This window comes from Halichondria panicea, chromosome 4 (genome assembly GCF_963675165.1).
Source record: "Halichondria panicea chromosome 4, odHalPani1.1, whole genome shotgun sequence".
NCBI lineage: Eukaryota > Metazoa > Porifera > Demospongiae > Suberitida > Halichondriidae > Halichondria > Halichondria panicea.
In genome coordinates this window covers 4,968,071-4,988,621 of record NC_087380.1, presented here as the reverse complement: position 1 = coordinate 4,988,621, position 20,551 = coordinate 4,968,071, and the positions used below count along the sequence as shown (strand labels likewise).

Sequence of the window (20,551 nt, the reverse complement as noted above, 5' to 3'; positions counted from 1 at the left end):
TATGAGCCCCACCCACTTTCTTAGCCAACACTAAAAATTAGCTGCAGTTGTAACAATTAAAGATAGCTCCAACAAAGATATAGCTCTAACTGGAAGCCAGTCATTTGGTTTGAGTGTTGCACAGAATAACAAGTTCAAAAAATGAGTGTCCTATTAGTAATTCTATTTGAATTCGTGTGAGTTCTCCATCCACTTTATTGCCAATGTATTGTCAAACTCACTATCAATAATTTGAGGCTATAATTATAGATCTATACACCCAAGCTAAAGGACCTAACGTTGACAATAATTATTAACTAATTATCATGGGGTTGTATCTAGCTTATTGTTGTCATTTGTTATTCTTCATAGGTTGCTCACTGCCTCTACACAAGCACAGCCATCTTGTGTGCAATATTACACACAAGCAGGTGGTTTGTCTCTACACTGTAAGAGCGTCTTCACATCTTGTGACCATGTCCTTGCTGTTCAACAACTTTCGCTAGCTGACGCAGAGGGTGAGCTTGAATCAGTCTTCGATTTGGCTCAGCTAAGCGTTCAAGCTGGCGAGATACCACAATCATGTTTCACAGGATTTGTTAACCTGTATTGTCATGAAGTCTTCTCAGTGTGTGAACATGCGGAATTGACGGTAGAAACTACTGAATACGTACCAGTCAATTCAACATTGTGTGTAGAAGATTGTGTGGGTGTTATTGGAACTGATTGTTCTGTTCAGCATTGGAGGATTTTCACAAACATTATCAATGAGCTTCGTAGAATTAAAAGTATTAAGTTACCGAGTCTACAGCAAGAGAGTGACTGTAACAGCTCGCTTGCCATGACAACAAACTGTATCTCTATCAATACTGGTAAGAGTCTAAGAGAGCTTGATAACATGTCCAGACTAAACCATTGTATATTATTATGTAGATGTACACTGTAACCAAATGTTTTGTCTTACGTGTACTTAGTATCGCTGATATTCACTGAATTATAAACTAATATTATTGTGTACAGGCCCGCCCCTAACTGACAGCTGTGTACCTACCCAGCCACCCACAACAGACCCTCCAAGCAACAACAATGATCCAAACACTACTCTTATTGCTGCCGTCTGTTTGGGTGTCGGCATTCCAGTAATCTCCTTCTCAGTTTTTGTTTTCCTGATCATATTTTGCTGCTGCCAAATGAGAAAGCCAAAGAGAAGAGACAGTATACCACAGTATCATGAGAAAAACGGTAGTGTAAATCCGTTAGAAGAGGCTATTGAATTTAAGCTTGATATTCCGGACACTGGCCCAATTAGCGATCCCGAGTCTGGAAAAAGAGGAACACTAATGCTGCGAAAATCTGCTTATCAGAATGCCCTGTTTGTTAATATGTCACCAAGATCTAGCACATTAGCTAAACGCTTGACTAACAAAGAGTACCTCAATATGACTCCTAAACAGAGATTAAACGAATTGGAGTTTCCTCATATTAATATTTGTTTGCTTAAAGACCTCTGGGAAACCAATTTTGGTATGACATATCAAGGCGAGGCGACAGGTTTAGAAGAGAATGTTGTATCTACGACCATTTTCATAAAATCTCTCAAAGAGAGGGCATCTGCTAAAGTCAGGCAGCAGTTCTTGATTGAGATGACCTGGGCATCAGGATTTAACCATCGCAATGTGATAACACTCTTGGGGGTCTGCCGTGAAGAACCAATGTTCATGATTTACGAGTACCTGGAGTACGGCTCACTAAAAGACTTTCTACAGTCACTGAACTCAGCCTGGTTTAATTTCGATGAGGTGTTAAATGAAACTGCAAGCAACTGCCCTTCTACAAATGCTTCGCCACTCGGAATAGATGATCTTTGTAACATTTCTCACCAGATTGCTGATGGAATGGATTACTTGAGCAAGAAAGCATTCGTGATGAAAGACCTTGCTGCTAGGAATTGTCAGGTAAGTTTTTAAGACCTACAAATTTATGCTATTACATTTTGCAATAACTAAATCTAGCATCATTTATGTATATAGGTTGGGAATGGGCTGAGCGTGAAGATAGCCAACTTCGGTCTAAGCTATGATCAGCAGTCAAAAGATTACTGCTGCCTAAGCTCGAGTTCAGCAAAGAGCACCCCACTACCTCTTCGTTGGCTAGCCCCAGAAACCATTCGTCACAGCAAATTCTCTGTTTACTCTGACATATGGTCATACGGTGTTGTGATGTGGGAGGTATTCACATTTGGAGCTCGGCCGTATGACAAGCTCACCAATGCTCAGGTGGTCCAGCACGTACTGAAAGGAAAGTATCTTCCAAAGCCTGATCAATGCCCTGATGGTGTGTATGACCTCATGATTAAATGCTGGTCTAAACAGCCGTCGAAGAGACCATGGTTTAGTGTACTTTCGAAAGAAATTTCTGATACTCCCCAAAATATGAGTATTGAGGAGAAAAAAGCTTTTGGTGGGCTCCCTTCCACACCCGATCTTAGGAGACCCAGTAGCTCAGTTACTTTTACTCCTGACAATTAATTAGTAGTCTGAAACACCACTGCATATTTATTTATTGTTGATTTGCTCCATACTCTGGCTGCCTCACACCGTTATTATGCACTTCAGTATCTTCATTGTTGCAATTGCTCTCAATTAATACTCCATTAATTTATTACCAACTTTTGAATGTATATATATTATTTTGAATGAGCCGTAACTATAAAGTGGCGACATAATTTAAGAGCCACCTCGCATGCAATTTTTGAGACCATAATTATTTTGGTACAAAAGAAGAGCGCAAAGTAGTACACCTGGTACATCCGACCAGTGGATTACTGTACAATATACCTTTGACCTCAATCTGTACAAACAATATTGATATGCAAAATGCATGCATGTATAACAGATAGACAATGTTTCATTTCACAAACTAGTTGATACCTGTATATGTAGAAGCACTAATCACAAGTCTTTGTCATCGGCATGGTACAAATCACTGATGAGTCGGTAGATGTACGAAGGAGCACTCCCACCACTATAATATCATTGTGTGTGTATGAGTTTAATAACAGGAGAAGATAGAATATATACTGGGTTGGTATAGAGCATGTAATATGTACAGCAGAGTGTGTGCAGCCATGAAACTGAATGTAAAGTAATTGTAGATACAGAGGTACATGTATATAAAAATAATTATAGCAGAAAAATAAGTGCATGGACCAGATCAGGTCATGCAGAGGGGCCGGAAGACATATTATTTAGCAGAAAAATAAAATAGTCAACAAACACCAGATGCCAGCCAGCCTTGGGGAATGGGGTTGTGGTTATCTACTACACAAATTAAGGTGTAATCTTCATTGAGGGAATGATTTGCGTTCACATTTGGTATACCTAGGTGCCTTGCCTTATAATTATTCCACTGTACATGTACATGCATGCATAATAATTCTTATTGTGCACTCACATGTTTGATATAAAGAGTGTGATGAGGTCAGGAGGGACAAAGTCGAACACAGGGTTCTGGACGTGCACCTTTGAAACGAACTCGCCATCGGTGAAACTGAGGACATCATGTGGTGCCACAATCTTGTTAAAGGTGTCCTGTTGCAAGGAGGTATAGCATAGTCAACTACATTGTAAACAATAATTATGTACAATGCAGGATGTACACGGACGTGTCAGTAACATGAGGCCTAGTTTTCATTTACTTTCGAGATTGGTGTCGAATGACACTGAATCAAAAGTACATGATTTTGTTGTCAAATTTGTGCCACATACAAATCGTCAAAATCATGTGTAATTCAGTAACAATTATAATGATTTATCCCAAGGTCACAATGGTATTATATCATACCCCCTTATAGGGTCTTACTTGGTCATAAGAGCAGAGATACTCCGGAGAGAACTTGAACAATGCCGCACAAACTAGAACCTATACACATATAATAATTATAATTGCTGGAGTACACGTATATATGATATGCAGGCGCCTCGCGGGAAGCTCTGATTTGCATTTGTTTATGCTAATAATAGCTAAATGAAAGAGGTCAAAAAATTAAGAGAAAATAACTGGCCGATTAATAGGATCAGACAGTCGACATGTCTGATCCTGTTGAAAGTGTGGTGTGTAGCGTTAGTAATCAGATCCACGTTTGTTGTGAGCTTATAATTATGCATACATTTACTTCCTCTTTTATATCATCTGTAGGAATTACATAATAGATATGTGCACGTATTCAAGTTAGATGGTAAGGAAGTTGACTTGTCCTGTTGGAAGTGTGATGTGTAGTGCTACATCTAGTAATTAGATCCACGTTTGTTGTGCATGCATACTTTCTCTTTTTATATCATGGTCTGTAGGAAGTACACTAAAATGTCAGGCATAGACTATAGAGTTTACAGTAAATTAGAATATAAAAGCTGACCCCTCTGCTGATCTGCCTGAACTATTAGCTCTGGCTCTTCTGTCCCTCCCGTTCTGCTACGCTGCACAGAGAGCTAGGCAAGTACTTTTATTGTCTCAAAGCTCCCCCCCCGGGAGCCCAACCCACATCTATTACAGACACATATTATCTACATGGGTCAAAATCAGGTAGTGCAATTATTCGTCTCACTTCCCGCTCGGCAATAATTACAACTCACTGGTATAGAATGGTGCTTGGCAGCTAGAGCCAGTTGATGAGCACCATTCAAGGCTTTCAGTCTGCAGAAAGTCATTCCATTTAGTAAATGTCATGACATTTTACACACTCACCCTCCATCAGCCATAACTGTGTGTGTACCTATGATAACCTACAGAGATAGAAACATGACATGACTAACATTGTGGATCGAGTAACCGCTATTTATGCACTAAAAGTTACGTTATGACAATAGCAAAGAATCCACAATCTGATTGCAGTACAGCTCAAGCATTATACTCATGAAGAATCGTCTGAATAGGCCTACATGTGTATACATTGATAGTCTCGATTCTCAGCAGCCTGGAATCGAGGCTAATACAATGAACACAATAACTGCTGAGTGTTTTGCGGGAAATTTAGCATGTACGGCTGATTTGAGATAACTACTGCAACAATATCTTGTATATATATGCATGTACATGTAGGAGTACCTTGTTGACTCGTGACATGATAGCGAAGACAGCTGAGTCGGTAATGACCGTGGTTTGAATACCGTCCTGGGCTAGTTTAGTGGCTAGTTCCTGGCCCTGATATGACGGTGCTGACTCGGCAACTATCACCTCAAATTTCCTCTTCCTTGCAGCAGCCTGTGTAGAAACATACAGTACAGTACATGACTTCTTGTAATCGCTATTTTAACTTGGGTGCTCATGGACTTAGTATATGGCAGTTGATATTGTACTAAGAACTTGATTGAAGGTATTAAACTAGTAGCCTAATTTGCTTTTTTTAGAATATCGGTTACTCGTAGAGACTGTAAAACCATGTACATGCATAATTTTTTTATAGTGAAGTTTAATTGGCTCAGGAAAGTAAAGGGTGTTGTATTGATGAAAGATAATAATCAGTACCTTCCTACATATACATGTACAATGTATTACAGCAAGAGTCAATTCGTAGTCGTAGGCTCACACGTACTACGTTGTATACATTATACCAAGAGTAATTGTTATACACATACATGTACATGTTCATTAATTAACATGTTCATTAATTCATACACATGCACACACAGAGTTGCATGGTATCACCTTGAGGAAGGCCTCTACTGTTTTTGAGTAGCCTGCAGTCATGATGACCTCACTGGAGTGGATGTGGTCTAGAGCCTGTGAGGCTATGTTGGAGGCACTGGAGTGTTAGAGGTGAGGTGGTGAACTTAAGTTCTTTGAATGTCTCTAAAGGAGTGCTTGTAGCATACCGTATTTAATAGCAGGTTATGTAGGTCGTATGGTGGACACAAGAAAATTAAAACTACGAAATTATTAATGCGCAATAGGTTCACCGTCACCATTCTGAGCTGTACGAATACAATTTGAAATATTAATATTGATAGTTCATATGAAAAGTTGGACGACAAAATTACCCACTATACGGTATCTGATCTGTACCTAAAATAAATTGACAGTGTGAAACAGCAAAAAGGCAACTAGAATTCTTGGTGGGATGAGACAACTCATTTTAATGGGTGGGGGGGGGGGGGGCGCAAGTAGGCCTTGGCAAATTTACTTTTTATTTTACCCTATTATTCTTTTTGACTATTCTCAAAAAGTCAGCCTGTTTGGTGTACCCATTATTCCAATTTAAAGACATCAATGAAAAGACAATTTATTTGTAGTTGTATTGACAGCACTAAGCTACCTGAGGTAGCCTCGTTCCCAGCCTCGTTGTTTCTAGCTAGTATTTTTCAACTTCGTTTAAAATCGGCCCGGGAACGAGGCTATACCTGAGGTACATGTAGCATTTAAATATAATCCTCTAGTGCCGAAAAAGAAAAATACTTCTCCATGCCTACCTAGTGGCTAGTGCTTACAGTACAGATCTATTAATTGATGTATATCTTTCTACATTATAAGATGTGAAATTAATTTGTTGTTATGATGCAGTTCTTTGCAGTTTTAACAAAATGTTCGGGGGCGGCCGTTATTCGAAAACAAGCCTCTGTGCAATTTACAATTACTCTGATACGAGATTAATTGCTGTACAAATTCCAGTGCACTAATAGCACATCATACGATTAGTCGTATCTTTTCTGTAGTCCGTTGATTGGTAATCTATATTACAGACTGGTCTGCATGTACATGTACATTTTAAATTTCAAAGTGGAGGTGACAAAGTGATAATGATTGAGGTACATGTAGATGGGCACAAACAACTCATTTCCCGGTCTTACAACTCTCCGGTGGAAAACCCAGGAAAGACTAAAGTTAGGAAGGGCAATTAGGTCGTAGTGCATGGTGCATGCCATTATTAAAGTACACTGAAATCCTTATGTCAAATTGCCACTCCTGACATACGGATAAATCTTCAACTTTTGTAGTGAGGTCATTACCAACATGATTGTTATCCTATAATTATTGCCTTACCCTCCTTCCAGCTCATCCAAGAGCTCATTCATGGTCTCTATCACGCTACCCTGGGGCAAAGAACACAACATCTTAGCTACACCAGGATCATTATTATTATTGTTCTCACAAATGGGATCCCATTGACTAAATAAGAGACAGCTAGGATACCTCGTTACGACCTCCTCAAGACTTTTGCTTAATACATTTACACATGTACCAACAACAAAACTACAATTGTAATACCTTGAGATTGAGCACAGGCTTGGAAAAATTACTTTGATCAACTTCTCCGTGCAGTAGAGTCTGTTCAAAACAGCATCAAAATCAACGTTATTCTTAAGTTCTATATATCAGCAAATCTGAATCAGATATGCCAACGTACATGGAGAGAGTCCTTTATGTCCAAGTCTTCACTCTCACCAATACAACTAGATACACATTTTTAATAGCATGGCGTACAAATCTTTTATCTACCTGGCATGTTCCTCTCTTGTTATCTTAAGCACTATGAATACGTAAACATCGATGGCGGAGAACAACAAAGATAAAGAACTTACCCCGGCGGACCATGTTACCTACAGCATTCTCTGATAACGGGGAGGGCATGAGAGAGAATATTATGTGTGCACATACAGATTTATTTGTCAGGTGTTATGAACTCACCACTGGGTTGAGCTTCAACAAGTTTCTTTCCAGCCACTCTCATTCGATACATCAGTTCGCTACAATATATATCTCACGTTTCTATGTGTGCAAAGGCACTGACTTCACTTACTCTGCACTGGCCCATTTGGTTTTAGAGCAGATCTCTCTCATGAGAAGTACAGTGCGCTTGGCTACATCGTAGGAGCTGTGAAGCCGGCTGAGAGTATGTAACATAGATTTTTTTAATGTTAGAATAACAATACTCCTCACTTCTTTTGTTTGAGGTATGTGACAAAGCCATCCACTTTTTCTGTTAGCTCCTCTTCTTGGGGTTTTGCCATGCTGCCTTTTTGCTAAGTCAGCAGAATTAAGGAAAGGGGCGTTCCTTTGGCTTTGAATGAGGTATTGAGCGAAGTTGAACCGCAGTTCTCTGGGCTTTCTGTTTGCTAACCTAGAGATCGAGATAGAGTAATAGATTTCCTTACTTTATCTCTGGCCAGCCTCTTTTCAATACAACTGTAAGTTCGTGCTGGGTTTGCAAGATGAAGCTGAGTCGTTTGGAAAAGCTAACTTTCCCTATTTTCTTATTTGTGTTTGAAGTCATATTTCTGGTCATCTACGGTTTGTTGGTTCGCTATGATGAAGCTGGAGCACCCCATCAAGACCTGGTAGCAGTGTCACAGCATGTAGAAGCAGGTGGCACTGCTGACGAGTTCACTCGCAACCTCCAGTCTTCTCTCTCCACCGTTAAGACGTACCCCTGTAAGCACACACCACATACTCTATGTCATAGAAATCATAGACTATGATTTCTTGTTTCTAGCAGAAGCATGCTAAAACAATGGTTGAAAAAATTTGTGTTAACATGGATGTAGTAAAAATATATGTAGATCGCTCCGTTTTCATATTGTGCACTGTGCACTGTACTGGTACGAATTGTTTGGTCTAGTGTGTATACAATCACTGATACACGGTGTATAGGTACAAACTCTATTTTTCGCAGTTTTCCAAGATGTCCACGTTATGATCTTCATCGGATTTGGGTTTCTGATGACTTTCCTTCGTCGCTATGGGTTTGGGAGTGTTGCGTTCAACATGCTGGTGGCTGCTTTTGCCATCCAGTGGTACACCATTGCCAGCGGTGTGTACACCTTCATTGAGCAATCAAAGACAAACACATGTTGCAGCATTCATGTTAGCATTGAGAGGTAGGAAGTAAATAATCACACTTAAGATTCTCCCCTCACCCGGAAATAAGCAAGCAAAGTTTCAGTCCTCAGTTTCCCTTGACAGTATAGGCATTATACTACTGTAATATCTAAGCACCCAAACAATCTAAGCTGTGTTTGTCAGCATGAGAAGTGTGGTTGTAATGACCGCACAGCTTGTTTAAAGTCGCCGGGAGTGTGATTAGTAATTTCAAACTCAACTTTATCAGTAAGTGAATCAGGAAGAGATTTGGTACTCTCACTTTCATCAATCTGTACCTATTACATGTAATAGTGTGTACATGTATGAGAATAGGCATACGGGATCATGCATACAGTTTTGCTGCATGTACTTAACATTGTTGCCTTTACCCATGCCCCTAGGCTATTATGTAATCATTATCATAATCACAAGGAATATAAATTATTTACAATAAAGGTCCATTTGTATGGTACATATTCATTTTGATTTTTGATTCAAGAAATACTTTATACTCCATATATGCACGTGTACCAACATACAGCATGGTAACTGCTGACTTTGGAGCTGCAGCTGCACTGATAACCATGGGAGCAGTTCTGGGTCGAGCCAGTCCATTCCAACTCATTGTCATCACATTCTTTGAGATTATCTTTTACTCCTCTAATGAAGCTCTTAACCATTTCGTGTTCAAAGCTGCAGACATCGGTGGCTCTATGCTCATCCACACTTTTGGGGCTTACTTTGGACTGGGTGTTTCCGTGATGCTCTACAGAAAGAAGGCTAGTAACCATCCCAAAAACTCAACTGTTTATCACTCAGACCTCTTCGCCATGATCGGTAAGTGTTATTGTATACGTATGATTGTTTATGACATCTTTGCTGAAGTTATTGTATTAGGGAGACAAAGTGTGTGACTCATCTAAAATTTTGCTCAGTGGGTATTTCCAAAATCTACATTTACCTACTGTCAACACACGGTTATTTTTGTTAGATTATCACATGTAAGTACAATAACAACAGAAATCCCACCTAGCAATAACAACAGAAGTCACACCTAGACATTTCAGTGCCACGTGAAGCCCTTTATATGCCTAAAAGTAATGTCATCTTATCCGTGCAGGGTTACATGTAGCAGCTGCATATGACATTCTTGCTGCTTCCTATATCATTTTTATACGAGTACAATACAGTGACTTTAGTTGGATTGACGACCACTGATGCATACTAAATTCCCTGCTAGTTTTCATGGTTTGTGTTTTTACTGATTCGATTCAGCACGACGTGCCACTTTCATAATCACTTACACAATCATAATTATAGGTGCAATATTCCTGTGGATGTTCTGGCCCAGTTTTAACGGAGCTTTAGCGTCAGGCAATGCCCAGTATAGAGCAGTGATCAACACTTACTACTCCATGACCGCCAGTGTCATCTCCACTTTCATCTTCTCTATGCTCTTCAACAATAAGAGAAAGCTTGATATGGTGAGTTACACAGCATGCAATAAATGATTAAAGAACGAGTGTTGCAAGCGTGCGCTTACCAATGCCTCTCGCCATGTTTTTGCTTTCGCTCAAAAGTATTAGAGTGTTATAGAAGAGGTAAATAATTTGCAATGTGCTTATTATATTATGGTATATACTGATTGTCATCTATCTATATTAATACTGAGAAGAAAAGACTTGTGTACATGTATCTATTGTTACCAGACTTGTGTACATGAATTTATTGTTATCTGGTATCATTTGTTTTGTGGCTTACCGGTATACCAGAACCTCAAGAAAAAGAAGTTGATTCTTTCACTGGATTCTCTAACATGTGGGGATGAGCGCGCATGCGCATTGCATCCACAGGAATAATTAAAGGGTGTGTCCAAAGAGATCGAGCACAATGGCTCGATGGCTACTATAGCTAGCTGTTTTATATGGCGCTATATTAGTGCCATAATTCAAGGGGGGTATACTTTTTCATTAAGGGGTATACTTTTTTCATTAGGGGGTATACTTTTTTTTATTAGGGGGTATACTTTTTTCATTAGGGTACCCCTTTGAATTATGGCACTAATATAGCGCCATAGTTTTAACAGATCTTTTCTGACTCTTGTAGCTAACAAAAAGCTAGCGCTTTAGTGCAAGGCTAACTCATGAGTTGAATAGAAAGTTTGTGTGAACAGATTATGCTATGACAGATTCTGAAGAGACTTGCAACAGCCTTCAATGTGAGTCGAACTAGCCATAACTCGAGAAAGAAGCTTTAGTTTGCTAATCCACGAATCAAAATCCAAAAGAACGTGGCTAGAAGCCTATAGAAGCTGTTAGTTTTTGTCGCATTGCAACCGTTGAGCAGTTTTAGCTGGAATACACACACAGACAGACACACACACACAGTCAGCTTTACCGTATCCCTTGTGCGGCTACGCCTCGAGGCATAATAATGTGCTCCACTGACAGCATGACATTAATTTATTATAGTTGTGTTGTTTGTTCAGTGCAGGAAGTGTTGTTCAATATATGAAGCCATCCATGTACTTTTGGTCGCATAATGGTGTCTCTTCATGTTCTTGTTTGTGCAGACGCATATCCAGAATGCTTCTTTGGCTGGAGGCGTGGCAGTTGGCTCTGTGGCAGACATGGTTTTGCAACCTTGGGGGGCACTGCTTATCGGGTTCCTCGCTGGCTTCATTTCGGTGGTGGGATACAGACTCTTTAGTGTAAGTGAATGCATTGGTGTATTACGACACTGTTTGTTATAGAGTTAGCACTAGTCTGTTGTGGCATATTAATTTTAGCTACTATAATACGTCGTGCTTTTTGCTTGGTCTTCTTATCTATGAACTGACTACTGAACTAAGGTTGTGTTGTGCTGACAACTCTACAGGACTGCCTTGAGAAGATATACATTCAAGACACTTGTGGGGTTCACAATCTTCATGGATTGCCTGGTGTATTCTCTGGAATAGCCTCTGCTATTGCAGCAGGCGTAGCCGAGATTTCCGCAGCTGATGGAAAGGTTGCCTATGGACCCAGGTTAGCAAACGTTTTCGTCTATATGCATGCATGTATTACAAGTAATTTGTGTTCTGCAGTCTGTACCTAGTATTTCCTGCGCGAACCCCAAGTGCCAACGTGACTGAGTTTTCAGGTCTTGGGATATCACCTTCAGTAGGGAGAGATGCTGGGACACAAGCTGGCTTTCAGTTAGCCCTCTTAGCCTCTACACTGACTATTTCAATAGCGGGAGGATTGCTAACGGGTGAGATAATAACTAGAGCACTGAATTAATATTGCTAACCCTCGGCTGTTGGATAAATAATATAGATCTATAGAAACCAGAGGAATGTATAAGCATGGAAGCTAGCTGGCTAAGTAGCAAGTAACAGGTGCAATATGTAGACTAGAGGCATGCTAAACTTTGAACGGCACTGTGGACTACATGTAAGATCACAGCAAAGTCAGCAAACAATTAAGCTTGAAAATATGGCTCCTGGTCCCCTAACCCTAACCCAGAACGTATTGTGGGCTAGAGGCATGCTAAAACATTGAATGGCACTGTGGACTAGGATCACAGCAAAGTCAGCAAATAAGCTTGAAAATAGGCTCTGGTATGTTCTGGGCTAGGATAAGCAAAGAAGCAACAACCGCAGTCATAATTTTAGCTTTCTACTTGAGTGCCCCTTTTCCATTGTTCCTGGTACGGGATCACTACAGCTGCAGATATGCACCTCGAATAAAGGCCGCGTGTAGTTAGCTAGCCATGCAGCCAACGTGCAAGCTTCTTAGCTTTTGCTCGCTTTTATTCGACAACAAATTAAACTTTAACTTCAATCTGTCAAAACTTGTTGTGTGAAGGCATCCATGCTGTAAAATGCAGCGCTATGGCATCCAGGTAAGCAGACTCAGAAATTACAAACAGGCAAACAAACAAATCAACCGACTAGTTTACTACAACCCCTCTGTCCGCGGTGGGCTCGGGTTAATTGTGAAAAAATGCATGGAATGTCGTCAATTGGTTCATTAGCCCAGTCGGTGGAGCATCATCCTGATAACGCGAAGGTCGAGGGTTCGAACCTCTCATGAACCAATTTTTGTGTATAATAACTTAACCATACTTTGTTTTTAGGTGCTATTGTGCATTGTCTGCCAGCATTCAATAATCTGGATGATGAGCATTTGTATGATGATGAGGAATTCTGGGAGGTAAGTTAGCCAGTTAATCATTGAGCAGAGCTCTATTAGCAATACTTGGCGAAACTAACCAAACACTTACTTTGGCAGTCTTCGTATCCATTTCCTAATTTGGCGATACCTACCTATAGATCCACAGTAATTGAGGACGATCAGTATAATTATGTACTGATTGTCGTGTAGGGTGATGAAAATTACAGCACTAATTAAGTAATGGGTTGTGTTAATTATCAATTTCTTAGCCTCGGTGTGCATGCGCAAGCGAGGTATACAGTAGTGTTTTGTGTGTGTCTGTGTAGACTGCTCCAGCTGCTCAAGGATCAATGAAGTTCAAGTAAGAGTTTCTATAGACTTCTAGTCATGTTTTCTTTGGTTTAAATTCGTGGATTTGCAAAATAATGCTTTGTTTATGAGTATGCCTAGTTTGGAATGTTATTGCAGCCTTTTCAGAAGAGTGCGTAGCAAAACTTGTCCATGGAGTGTTGCTACTCTACTAAATAGTTAGCTCTGCACTAGAAAGCTAGCTATTGGTAGCTGCAAAAGTGAGAAGAGAGCTGCAAGGCTCTACTGCACAGATGCAGCAGCCATTAGTTTTAGTTTTGGCATCCTTTTTAGTAGTCTCATGAATCAGCCGCCGTTCCTTTGGAACGCCGTCTGAGCACTCTTGTCATGAAGTCAATTTAAAATGGAATGTTGATTGCTCACAAAACCAATGGAATTTAATTAAATTCGGGATCTTACGCCCACACGTATTTGCTAATTGTTATGTACAAATCTTCAAGCGAAGGCATCTCTCTCTATTTGTGTTTTACTTGTGGTGCTAAATCTTGCCCAAGGACCCTGCTTGGCTTGCTTATGCTTCGCAGCAGCTTCTATGTACAAAGTGTTTACCATGCGTAATGCATGCGTAATGATTATCCAAATGCGTTGAGCAAAGTGCAGTTCTTTGCTGCCTCCAAGTTCATCACCTGACTGGACTTCTGCAATCTGATTGGTCAAGACGGAATTCCGTCTTGGCACATAAAACGATGACAAGAGTGCTCAGACGGTGTTCCAAAGGAACGGCGGCTGATTCATGAGACTACCTTTTTAGCATCAATCATGGTCGATCATTTCCCACTCTTTGAGTTTCCCTGTAGCATGCAAGCAAAATTACTATAAGAGCATTATAATAATCGTGTGTATTAGCAAATAGCTAGCATCACCACCCGCGGTGCTTTCATTTATTTTACTCCCAGATGATGCTGACAATTACCTACCTACCAGTGCTTTCATTTATTTTATCCATGTAGCTCCCAGATGATGCTGACAATTACCTACCTACCAGTGCTTTCATTTATTTTATCCATGTAGCTCCCAGATGATGCTGACAATTATCTACCAGTGCTGGTTTCCCAACAAGATCACCAAGAGCCTGATGGTCAATATGAGACTACTATAGGACTGCGACAGAGGGAGGTTCGTGGTCGCCAAAGCTCTATGGCTCCTGATGAGATGAAGCAGTCAACAGTGTAACAAGGATCAAGGCAGTGCAAGCTCATGCAGACTGTAATTTGATAGTGACACGTACATGCATCACATAAATATTTAGCTTGTCGTGGGGGTACTGTATTGTCCCCTACTACTTTGTTATTCTTTTTGTATGATTCTACACTTTTTTTTAGTAAGTGGATTTATAGGAATCGTATGTGTAAAATTTCAAGGGGGTATATATTATAAAATCAAATATTTTTGGCTGTCTTGCGATGGAGCAACTATAATCTGGTATCCTCGGCCATACTTTGAAGACTGATCAAAATCGATTGAATCAGTTCAAAGTATGGCCCGCGCGAGACTATAACCAACCATTGACAAAGCATTTTTTTGCAAATTTCTTTTTATAAGTGAGACGGGTATTACACTAATTGGCTATACATTTACGTGAATACAAACCATTTTGCACCCATGCATGTACTTCATCAGTCATCACTTCATATGTTTTCTCCAATCAATTAAATGCTGTACTTTGAAGTGTCTATATCAACACAGCCTGTCGTTCGTTGAGTCTTCCCGACAAACTACAAGAACGTGTACGTTTGTATAACCAGGAGTACTAATGTACTCTTGGTATAACCTTCACTTTGTGGCTAACGAGAGGGTCTGTAATAGGTTCAAAGATCTTTAACCGCTTGGCCACCTAGTATGTGAGGGCGAGACGCTTGGTTCTGGCTGGAGAAACAAATTTATTTGTATACCCGGTAATTACTTTGATGTCTCACATACATCATAATTTTATTCATGTCCATCTTGAATTTGGTTGACCTATGTTAGTGGGAGGGGCACTTTACAACACAAACACATCTTGATCCATCATATCACAGTTGGTTGGCAGCATGGACAGAAGTCAGCCTAATATTGGAGCTGGTTTCAGGTACATATATGTGTTCTTAATTTAGTCTGAGTTTATAATATTATTTGTTCAGCTTTTACATATCTTGTGCACCAGTAAGAAGGGTCAAAAAGAGCAATGAGTATTCATGTAGGGAATATGAGGTACGTACTATGTGAAATAGATGTACAGTAGAACCTTGATTGTCTGGCCCTCCATTATCCGGAACCTCGATTATCCGGCTTGGTAGATTTACATAATTAAAGCCATAAAGTGATTGGTGAACGAGAATATAATTATACCTAGGCTATAATCCCCATAGGTTTACATGAATAGCGAAGGCCTGCAAACTCTCACTTTGCCGAAATGGGAGGCAGGGATAGACAAGGACCCTACAACAGTGGTTCTGGACAGTTTAAAACAAGAGATTGGTCTCCACGGTAAGTTGATTTATAAGTACAGCTGATTGCAGCATTCCGTTCTACAACAGGATCAAGTGCGTACCCGTTGACAGCGTCGCCCAGCAGAAACAACCTCACTTTGTACTACGCTGTACCTGTTTCCAATGAAGGTAAACTTAATAATTTTAACACAATGATTATGCATGCATGTGACTGATCGATGTACAGATGTGCCCACTGGGGGAGGAAAGTACTGGACAGTGTCTCACCTTTTAGAGCAATTTCACTTAGATCAAGGAACAAAGTACATGCAGAATAAGGTTCCCTGTATATACTAAACTGTACCAATTATTGTGCAGGAATATGATATCAGTACTGGACTTATGGCTGCGAGAAAGACATACGATACCGTTTGTAAACGTGGACACCCTGTTTCTGTGCAGTAAAGAAGGGGAGGGAATAGGAGGACTGGTCAAAGTCATCATTGAGAATCCTATTCATCAGTCTCATTTGCGTCCTCCAGAAGACAAACTGGTGATCTCATTGAACAACCCTGTGTTTGAGAGGACCACAACACAAGACACCACCATAACATCGAATGCTTAGATACCGTTGCAGGATTATCATAGAGGATACATGTTGTTAGCTAATGTTTAAGATTATGGTTTCACTGTTTTAACTATAACTGAGTGGTACATATTATACTGTATTTACTAATTAAGACCAAGTCACCATAATTTATAGTATACATTGTGTATAATAATTATTTATGAAGTCACTAGTACTAAGGTCTCGAGGCTAAGTCTAGGTGACAACCGGTAGGTCCAAAGTTCACAAACTGTGTTCACTTGTGGACGTGAAAATGGCTCTTTCAGCAAGAAGTTCAGTTTCTCTTGGACACAGGCTTATGAAAGCTCTAGGGTCGTTTGCTCCAAAACATTCTGGACATGAGAAGCTTGGTAAGCCTGATAATTTGTAAATTAGCTCTCTTAGACCATGGCATATCAAAAAAGTATAATCATAGATAAAGAAGAGAGGGATTGGTAACGGAAGGTAAAACGTAGACTTTTGAACTATGCGTGTTATCCCCCGCCGTAACGCCGCAAAACACTTTTTTATGTTACACAGAGCTTTCTAAGACCCCCCAAAACTTGATTTCCATGCTTCTTGATGATGGGTATATTATGTGGAAATTCTCAAAAATGTTTCTAGATTGTTGAGAAAGAGCTAGCAGTACATAGTGCTTTTTTCACCTCTTTTCACTGTTTTTTGATGGCTATGGACCAATAGCACCTATAACTAGGGGTGCACATGGTGCAATCCTCACTCAGCACTTGGCTTATGACGTAATTTAGTCTTGCTTGGCTTATGACGTAATTTTATTTTGTTGCGATGAATGTAATGATCGGCACGTAAGAAAGCTAGGTTTGTGTATTCATTAAAGACAGTGTAGAACCTCTTTGTGAGATCCAAAGTGGGCCAGAGAGTCTTGTGTTGATGTACACTACATATTGTGAGAAGAGTAGGGTAGAGAAGTAGCTAGATCTAGCTAGCTGGAGATGTTTGTGTAATGATAGTTTTTGTGGCGGATCGTCACGGTAAGAACCATAGTTGAAGTAAGTTCACTAACGGCCGTGCAGAGCTTCACTGTGGATGAGAAGTCGTTCAGAGAGTCTTGTGTTGATGTAGATCGAGTGCCTGTGCTGAGTTTAGAACGAAACCGCTTGACTGGAGAGCAACTGTAGCTAGATCTAGTTTAAATCGACCAACCACCACCACCACTACCACCACTACCACCGTTGATCTCGATTTGACCTAGCACGATTATAGCCTTGCTTTGCTCGGAATAATTATAGCTAAGATTGTCTAACTAAGTAGTGTCCTGGGTCACATATAGCCTCAAGCATGGAAATAAAGTCTAAAATCAGCAGCAGGATTGTTATACTGACAGTAAGACAATCATTTGTCTCCTCAACCGTTCCCAGCCTGGGCTTTACTCGAGGCTGTCTTCCTATGTTGAAGTAGACAGCCTCGAGTAAAGCCGGGGCAACACGGATGGTTATTCGAGGTCGATTTTGTTGCCAATCCCTCTTTGCTCTATCTATGGTATAATACAGGTGCTCCACTCTCTAAATCTTAGCGTCAAACGGAACATTGTATTTTCATTGGTATTTCATGGTATAATTTATCCCTATAAAATTTGATTGTGGCTGCCGTTCTAAATGAATATAAATTTTCTTGCGCCGTTATTTAACATCTCACAGTAATACCTAGACTGGAAACTACTCCCTTTACTGCGCTCTGAGGACTGGCAAGCTGCCATGTTGAGAGTTGTCCCGTTGGAATGCAATATTAGAACAAAATGCGTAATGCGTGGGTGATATTGCTTCAGCCTCGAAAACAGACCACCAGTGTGGTACTTATACTCGAGGCCGATAATATAATAGTTAGCACGTGGGCGGTGGCACGTAAGTATTTGTGACGTTTGCATTCTTGTGTGAGCGTGACATTCTTCACGCACTGGGACAACTCTCAACACAGCAGCTTACCAGTCCAGAGCTCAGTGAAGGGGAGTGGCTTCCAATCTAGGTTTTATCGTGGATAGTAGGATGAGGAATTCTTGTTCTATTTGTGCACCAATGGAAAATCATCTGTTTGTACTTTAAACCTATACAAATGACCACTCTTTACAACATTATGCATTATGCCTTATCTTGACACTCATAGGTAATAAAAACCGTGTATAGTGATGCAGATAGAATCTATCTTGTCTGATAACTGCCAATACATCTATTTTTCCACCAGCGGTAACCACAATGCCTGTAGGTCCTAAATGCAGCTGTGTGGTAGATCCACCCCTGTCATCTTTGCTGCCAAATGCGTTCGGTGTGGCCTCAGTAGGATATCGATTATTAATAATTATACCTAAGGTGACATATTTTCACGGGTATTAAAACATTTATACTCGTGGATAATTGAAAAATGCAAAGGAAAAAATCAGTAGTAAAAAGCACCACAGGTGCTGATGCCTCGGTGGAGGTGCCAAAGCTACATAACATAAAGCTACTAATAGCTAGCTTTTATACACACATTGATTATAATTATCATGGTGAATTTTGCTGCATGCAGAATCCAGAATCGCAGGGAAACTCGAAGAGTGGGTAATGATCAACCATGATTGTTGTAAAAACGATCGAGTTCAAGTCTAAAATTAATGGATGCCGTCTGCAGAGCCTTGCAGCTCTCTTCTCACTCTTGCAGCTACCAATAGCTAGCGTTCTAGTGCAGAGCTAACTACTAAGTAGAGTAGCAACACTCAGTGAACAAGTTTTGCTACACACTCTTCTGAAAAGGCTGCAATGACTCGAGAACGAAGCATTATTTTGCAAATCCACGAATTGAAATCCAAGAAAACATGACTAGAAGCCTATAGAAACTCTTACTTGCACTTGATTCATCCTTGAGCTGCTGTAGCAGTCTACACACACACACAGACACACTACCGTATACCTCGCTTGCGCATGCGCACCGAGGCATAAAAATCACTCGTGAGGGCGAGTAATTACAAACGTAGCACCAGTAAAATGTGCTCAACAGTGCAAATAACAGCTCCCTTATAACCTTTCACCTGTTAAGTTATTTACGGTGGCACCTTAATTAACATGTATTGCTAACTTTTGCCATAGCATAAAATGTATGTACAGTCTCATATATACATGATCGATGTAGTGAATTCATCTACCATAAACTCTTTTCTCCAGGCCTCTTACTTGATGATATTCAAAATGAGGAAGACCCAGCAGTAAAAGAGGCCGTTCGTCGGCTGCCAGAAGAGGATTCATATGCGAGACTGTACAGAATCAAGCGTGCCCTAGATCTTAGCATAAAGGGTGCCCAGTTGCCTAAGGAGCAGTGGATTACACCTGGAAGCGTAAGTGCATGGTTAATAATATCGTATAGTGGGTTATCTTCAAGGCCCAATTTTTCTCAGATTGGCTGGCTTTTACAATGTATGTTACATGTACATTCGCTTTTACGTATAACATACAGTAGGGCCACTCGCTATTCCGTATATAAACTGATACTGATCAGTTCTGGCAGCCCCAAACTAGGTTTAATACATTTATGATGTTTTGAGTATGGTTTGGCAAATAAACAGTGGACTCGTGTTAATCCAGCCACCCTTTGGACAGTGCAGCTTGGCTGGAATACAATTATAGCAAGTTGGCTGCATTTCAGAAAATAACAGTGGCTAAAAAACCACTCTACCTCAAATCTAATGACTAATTTACAGTTCTGTCTCGAGATTAATCTTTATGCTCTCTATTTAAGTGTCTCTAATTTTCCAAACCACACCCAAAACGTCATATCCGGCCGGTATACGGAATAGCGAGTGGCTGCGAGTTTTTTGCGGTAAATATGTAATTATAGCCATCGAGGTGGCCGTACTTCAGAGAGCCGGAATAGTGAGGTCTACTGGGGTCGTTTTTAGCCAAGAGTCTAGATTCCTCAATTTTTCACCGCTTGGTTGAACGTTTATAGTCACCAGGCTATAATTATGGATTGTCAATGAGTGGTGCCCCCCCGCCAGTAAAGCTATAATAAAGTTTCATACCAAATTGAAGGCCCTATGCAGTTTCACGCCACCGCTATATGTAAGTGACATCTATTGTCTGTGCTGGTCAAGGTTAACTTATTAGGTAATCAAATTTCTCGTTCGTCCTTCAATGCCTGTCTGCCCGAGTGTCTGGTATGCACGACAGTAT

At 40.3% G+C, this 20,551-nt stretch overlaps 5 protein-coding genes across 5 annotated transcripts in view; 4 read left to right on the top strand and 1 right to left on the bottom strand.

The window, feature by feature from the left end:
* Nucleotide 1: 1 nt before the first annotated feature.
* Nucleotides 2-2,668, top strand: LOC135335669 (muscle, skeletal receptor tyrosine-protein kinase-like). Its single transcript, XM_064531225.1, has 4 exons — nucleotides 2-176; nucleotides 352-851; nucleotides 1,000-1,934; nucleotides 2,010-2,668. Exons 1-4 carry the CDS (start codon nucleotides 142-144, stop codon nucleotides 2,505-2,507), a joined length of 1,968 nt encoding a protein of 655 aa, XP_064387295.1. The 5' UTR covers nucleotides 2-141; the 3' UTR covers nucleotides 2,508-2,668.
* Nucleotides 2,669-2,828: 160 nt separating this feature from the next.
* Nucleotides 2,829-8,036, bottom strand: LOC135335662 (translation initiation factor eIF2B subunit beta-like). The gene is made up of 15 exons (XM_064531217.1): nucleotides 7,912-8,036; nucleotides 7,772-7,858; nucleotides 7,660-7,718; nucleotides 7,554-7,583; nucleotides 7,471-7,501; nucleotides 7,379-7,424; nucleotides 7,240-7,299; nucleotides 7,015-7,064; nucleotides 5,683-5,779; nucleotides 5,083-5,238; nucleotides 4,723-4,760; nucleotides 4,611-4,671; nucleotides 3,841-3,900; nucleotides 3,433-3,569; nucleotides 2,829-3,003 (listed from the first exon to the last, which is right to left on the bottom strand). The coding sequence occupies exons 1-15, from the start codon at nucleotides 7,980-7,982 to the stop codon at nucleotides 2,931-2,933; spliced, it is 1,056 nt and encodes a 351-aa protein (XP_064387287.1). The 5' UTR covers nucleotides 7,983-8,036; the 3' UTR covers nucleotides 2,829-2,930.
* A 61-nt stretch (nucleotides 8,037-8,097) lies between these two features.
* LOC135335661 (ammonium transporter Rh type A-like) lies at nucleotides 8,098-14,703 on the top strand. Its single transcript, XM_064531216.1, has 9 exons — nucleotides 8,098-8,403; nucleotides 8,645-8,849; nucleotides 9,374-9,669; nucleotides 10,153-10,316; nucleotides 11,405-11,542; nucleotides 11,710-11,858; nucleotides 11,918-12,084; nucleotides 12,952-13,028; nucleotides 14,370-14,703. Exons 1-9 carry the CDS (start codon nucleotides 8,184-8,186, stop codon nucleotides 14,529-14,531), a joined length of 1,578 nt encoding a protein of 525 aa, XP_064387286.1. The 5' UTR covers nucleotides 8,098-8,183; the 3' UTR covers nucleotides 14,532-14,703.
* Nucleotides 14,704-14,843: 140 nt separating this feature from the next.
* On the top strand, nucleotides 14,844-16,506 carry LOC135335664 (uncharacterized). The gene is made up of 6 exons (XM_064531220.1): nucleotides 14,844-15,426; nucleotides 15,479-15,548; nucleotides 15,707-15,824; nucleotides 15,875-15,955; nucleotides 16,014-16,089; nucleotides 16,145-16,506. The coding sequence occupies exons 1-6, from the start codon at nucleotides 15,389-15,391 to the stop codon at nucleotides 16,389-16,391; spliced, it is 630 nt and encodes a 209-aa protein (XP_064387290.1). The 5' UTR covers nucleotides 14,844-15,388; the 3' UTR covers nucleotides 16,392-16,506.
* Nucleotides 16,507-16,583: 77 nt separating this feature from the next.
* LOC135335665 (uncharacterized) overlaps nucleotides 16,584-20,551 on the top strand; it is a 4,164-nt gene continuing 196 nt past the window's right edge. The window contains exons 1-2 of the mRNA XM_064531221.1: nucleotides 16,584-16,744; nucleotides 19,547-19,716. Coding sequence (XP_064387291.1) covers nucleotides 16,648-16,744; nucleotides 19,547-19,716 — 267 coding nt within the window. The 5' untranslated portion in view covers nucleotides 16,584-16,647. The remainder of the gene's footprint in view (nucleotides 16,745-19,546; nucleotides 19,717-20,551) is intronic.

Bases quoted from the DNA above. Each gene is read 5' to 3' on its own strand.
- LOC135335661 (XM_064531216.1), top strand. From the start codon at position 8,184: ATGAAGCTGAGTCGTTTGGAAAAGCTAACTTTCCCTATTTTCTTATTT. The intron at 9,670-10,152 runs GTAAGTGTTATT...TCATAATTATAG, and splicing joins AGACCTCTTCGCCATGATCG to GTGCAATATTCCTGTGGATG. The intron at 11,859-11,917 runs GTTAGCAAACGT...TGTGTTCTGCAG, and splicing joins AAGGTTGCCTATGGACCCAG to TCTGTACCTAGTATTTCCTG.
- LOC135335664 (XM_064531220.1), top strand. From the start codon at position 15,389: ATGGACAGAAGTCAGCCTAATATTGGAGCTGGTTTCAG. The intron at 15,427-15,478 runs GTACATATATGT...TTATTTGTTCAG, and splicing joins AATATTGGAGCTGGTTTCAG to CTTTTACATATCTTGTGCAC. The intron at 15,549-15,706 runs GTACGTACTATG...TAATCCCCATAG, and splicing joins ATTCATGTAGGGAATATGAG to GTTTACATGAATAGCGAAGG.
- LOC135335662 (XM_064531217.1), bottom strand. From the start codon at position 7,982: ATGGCAAAACCCCAAGAAGAGGAGCTAACAGAAAAAGTGGATGGCTTT. The intron at 7,425-7,470 runs GTAGATAAAAGA...ATGTGTATCTAG, and splicing joins ACAAGAGAGGAACATGCCAG to TTGTATTGGTGAGAGTGAAG. The intron at 4,761-5,082 runs GTACTCCTACAT...CTATCTCTGTAG, and splicing joins TCATGTCACGAGTCAACAAG to GTTATCATAGGTACACACAC.
- LOC135335669 (XM_064531225.1), top strand. From the start codon at position 142: ATGAGTGTCCTATTAGTAATTCTATTTGAATTCGT. The intron at 177-351 runs GTGAGTTCTCCA...TATTCTTCATAG, and splicing joins GTAATTCTATTTGAATTCGT to GTTGCTCACTGCCTCTACAC. The intron at 852-999 runs GTAAGAGTCTAA...TATTGTGTACAG, and splicing joins CTGTATCTCTATCAATACTG to GCCCGCCCCTAACTGACAGC.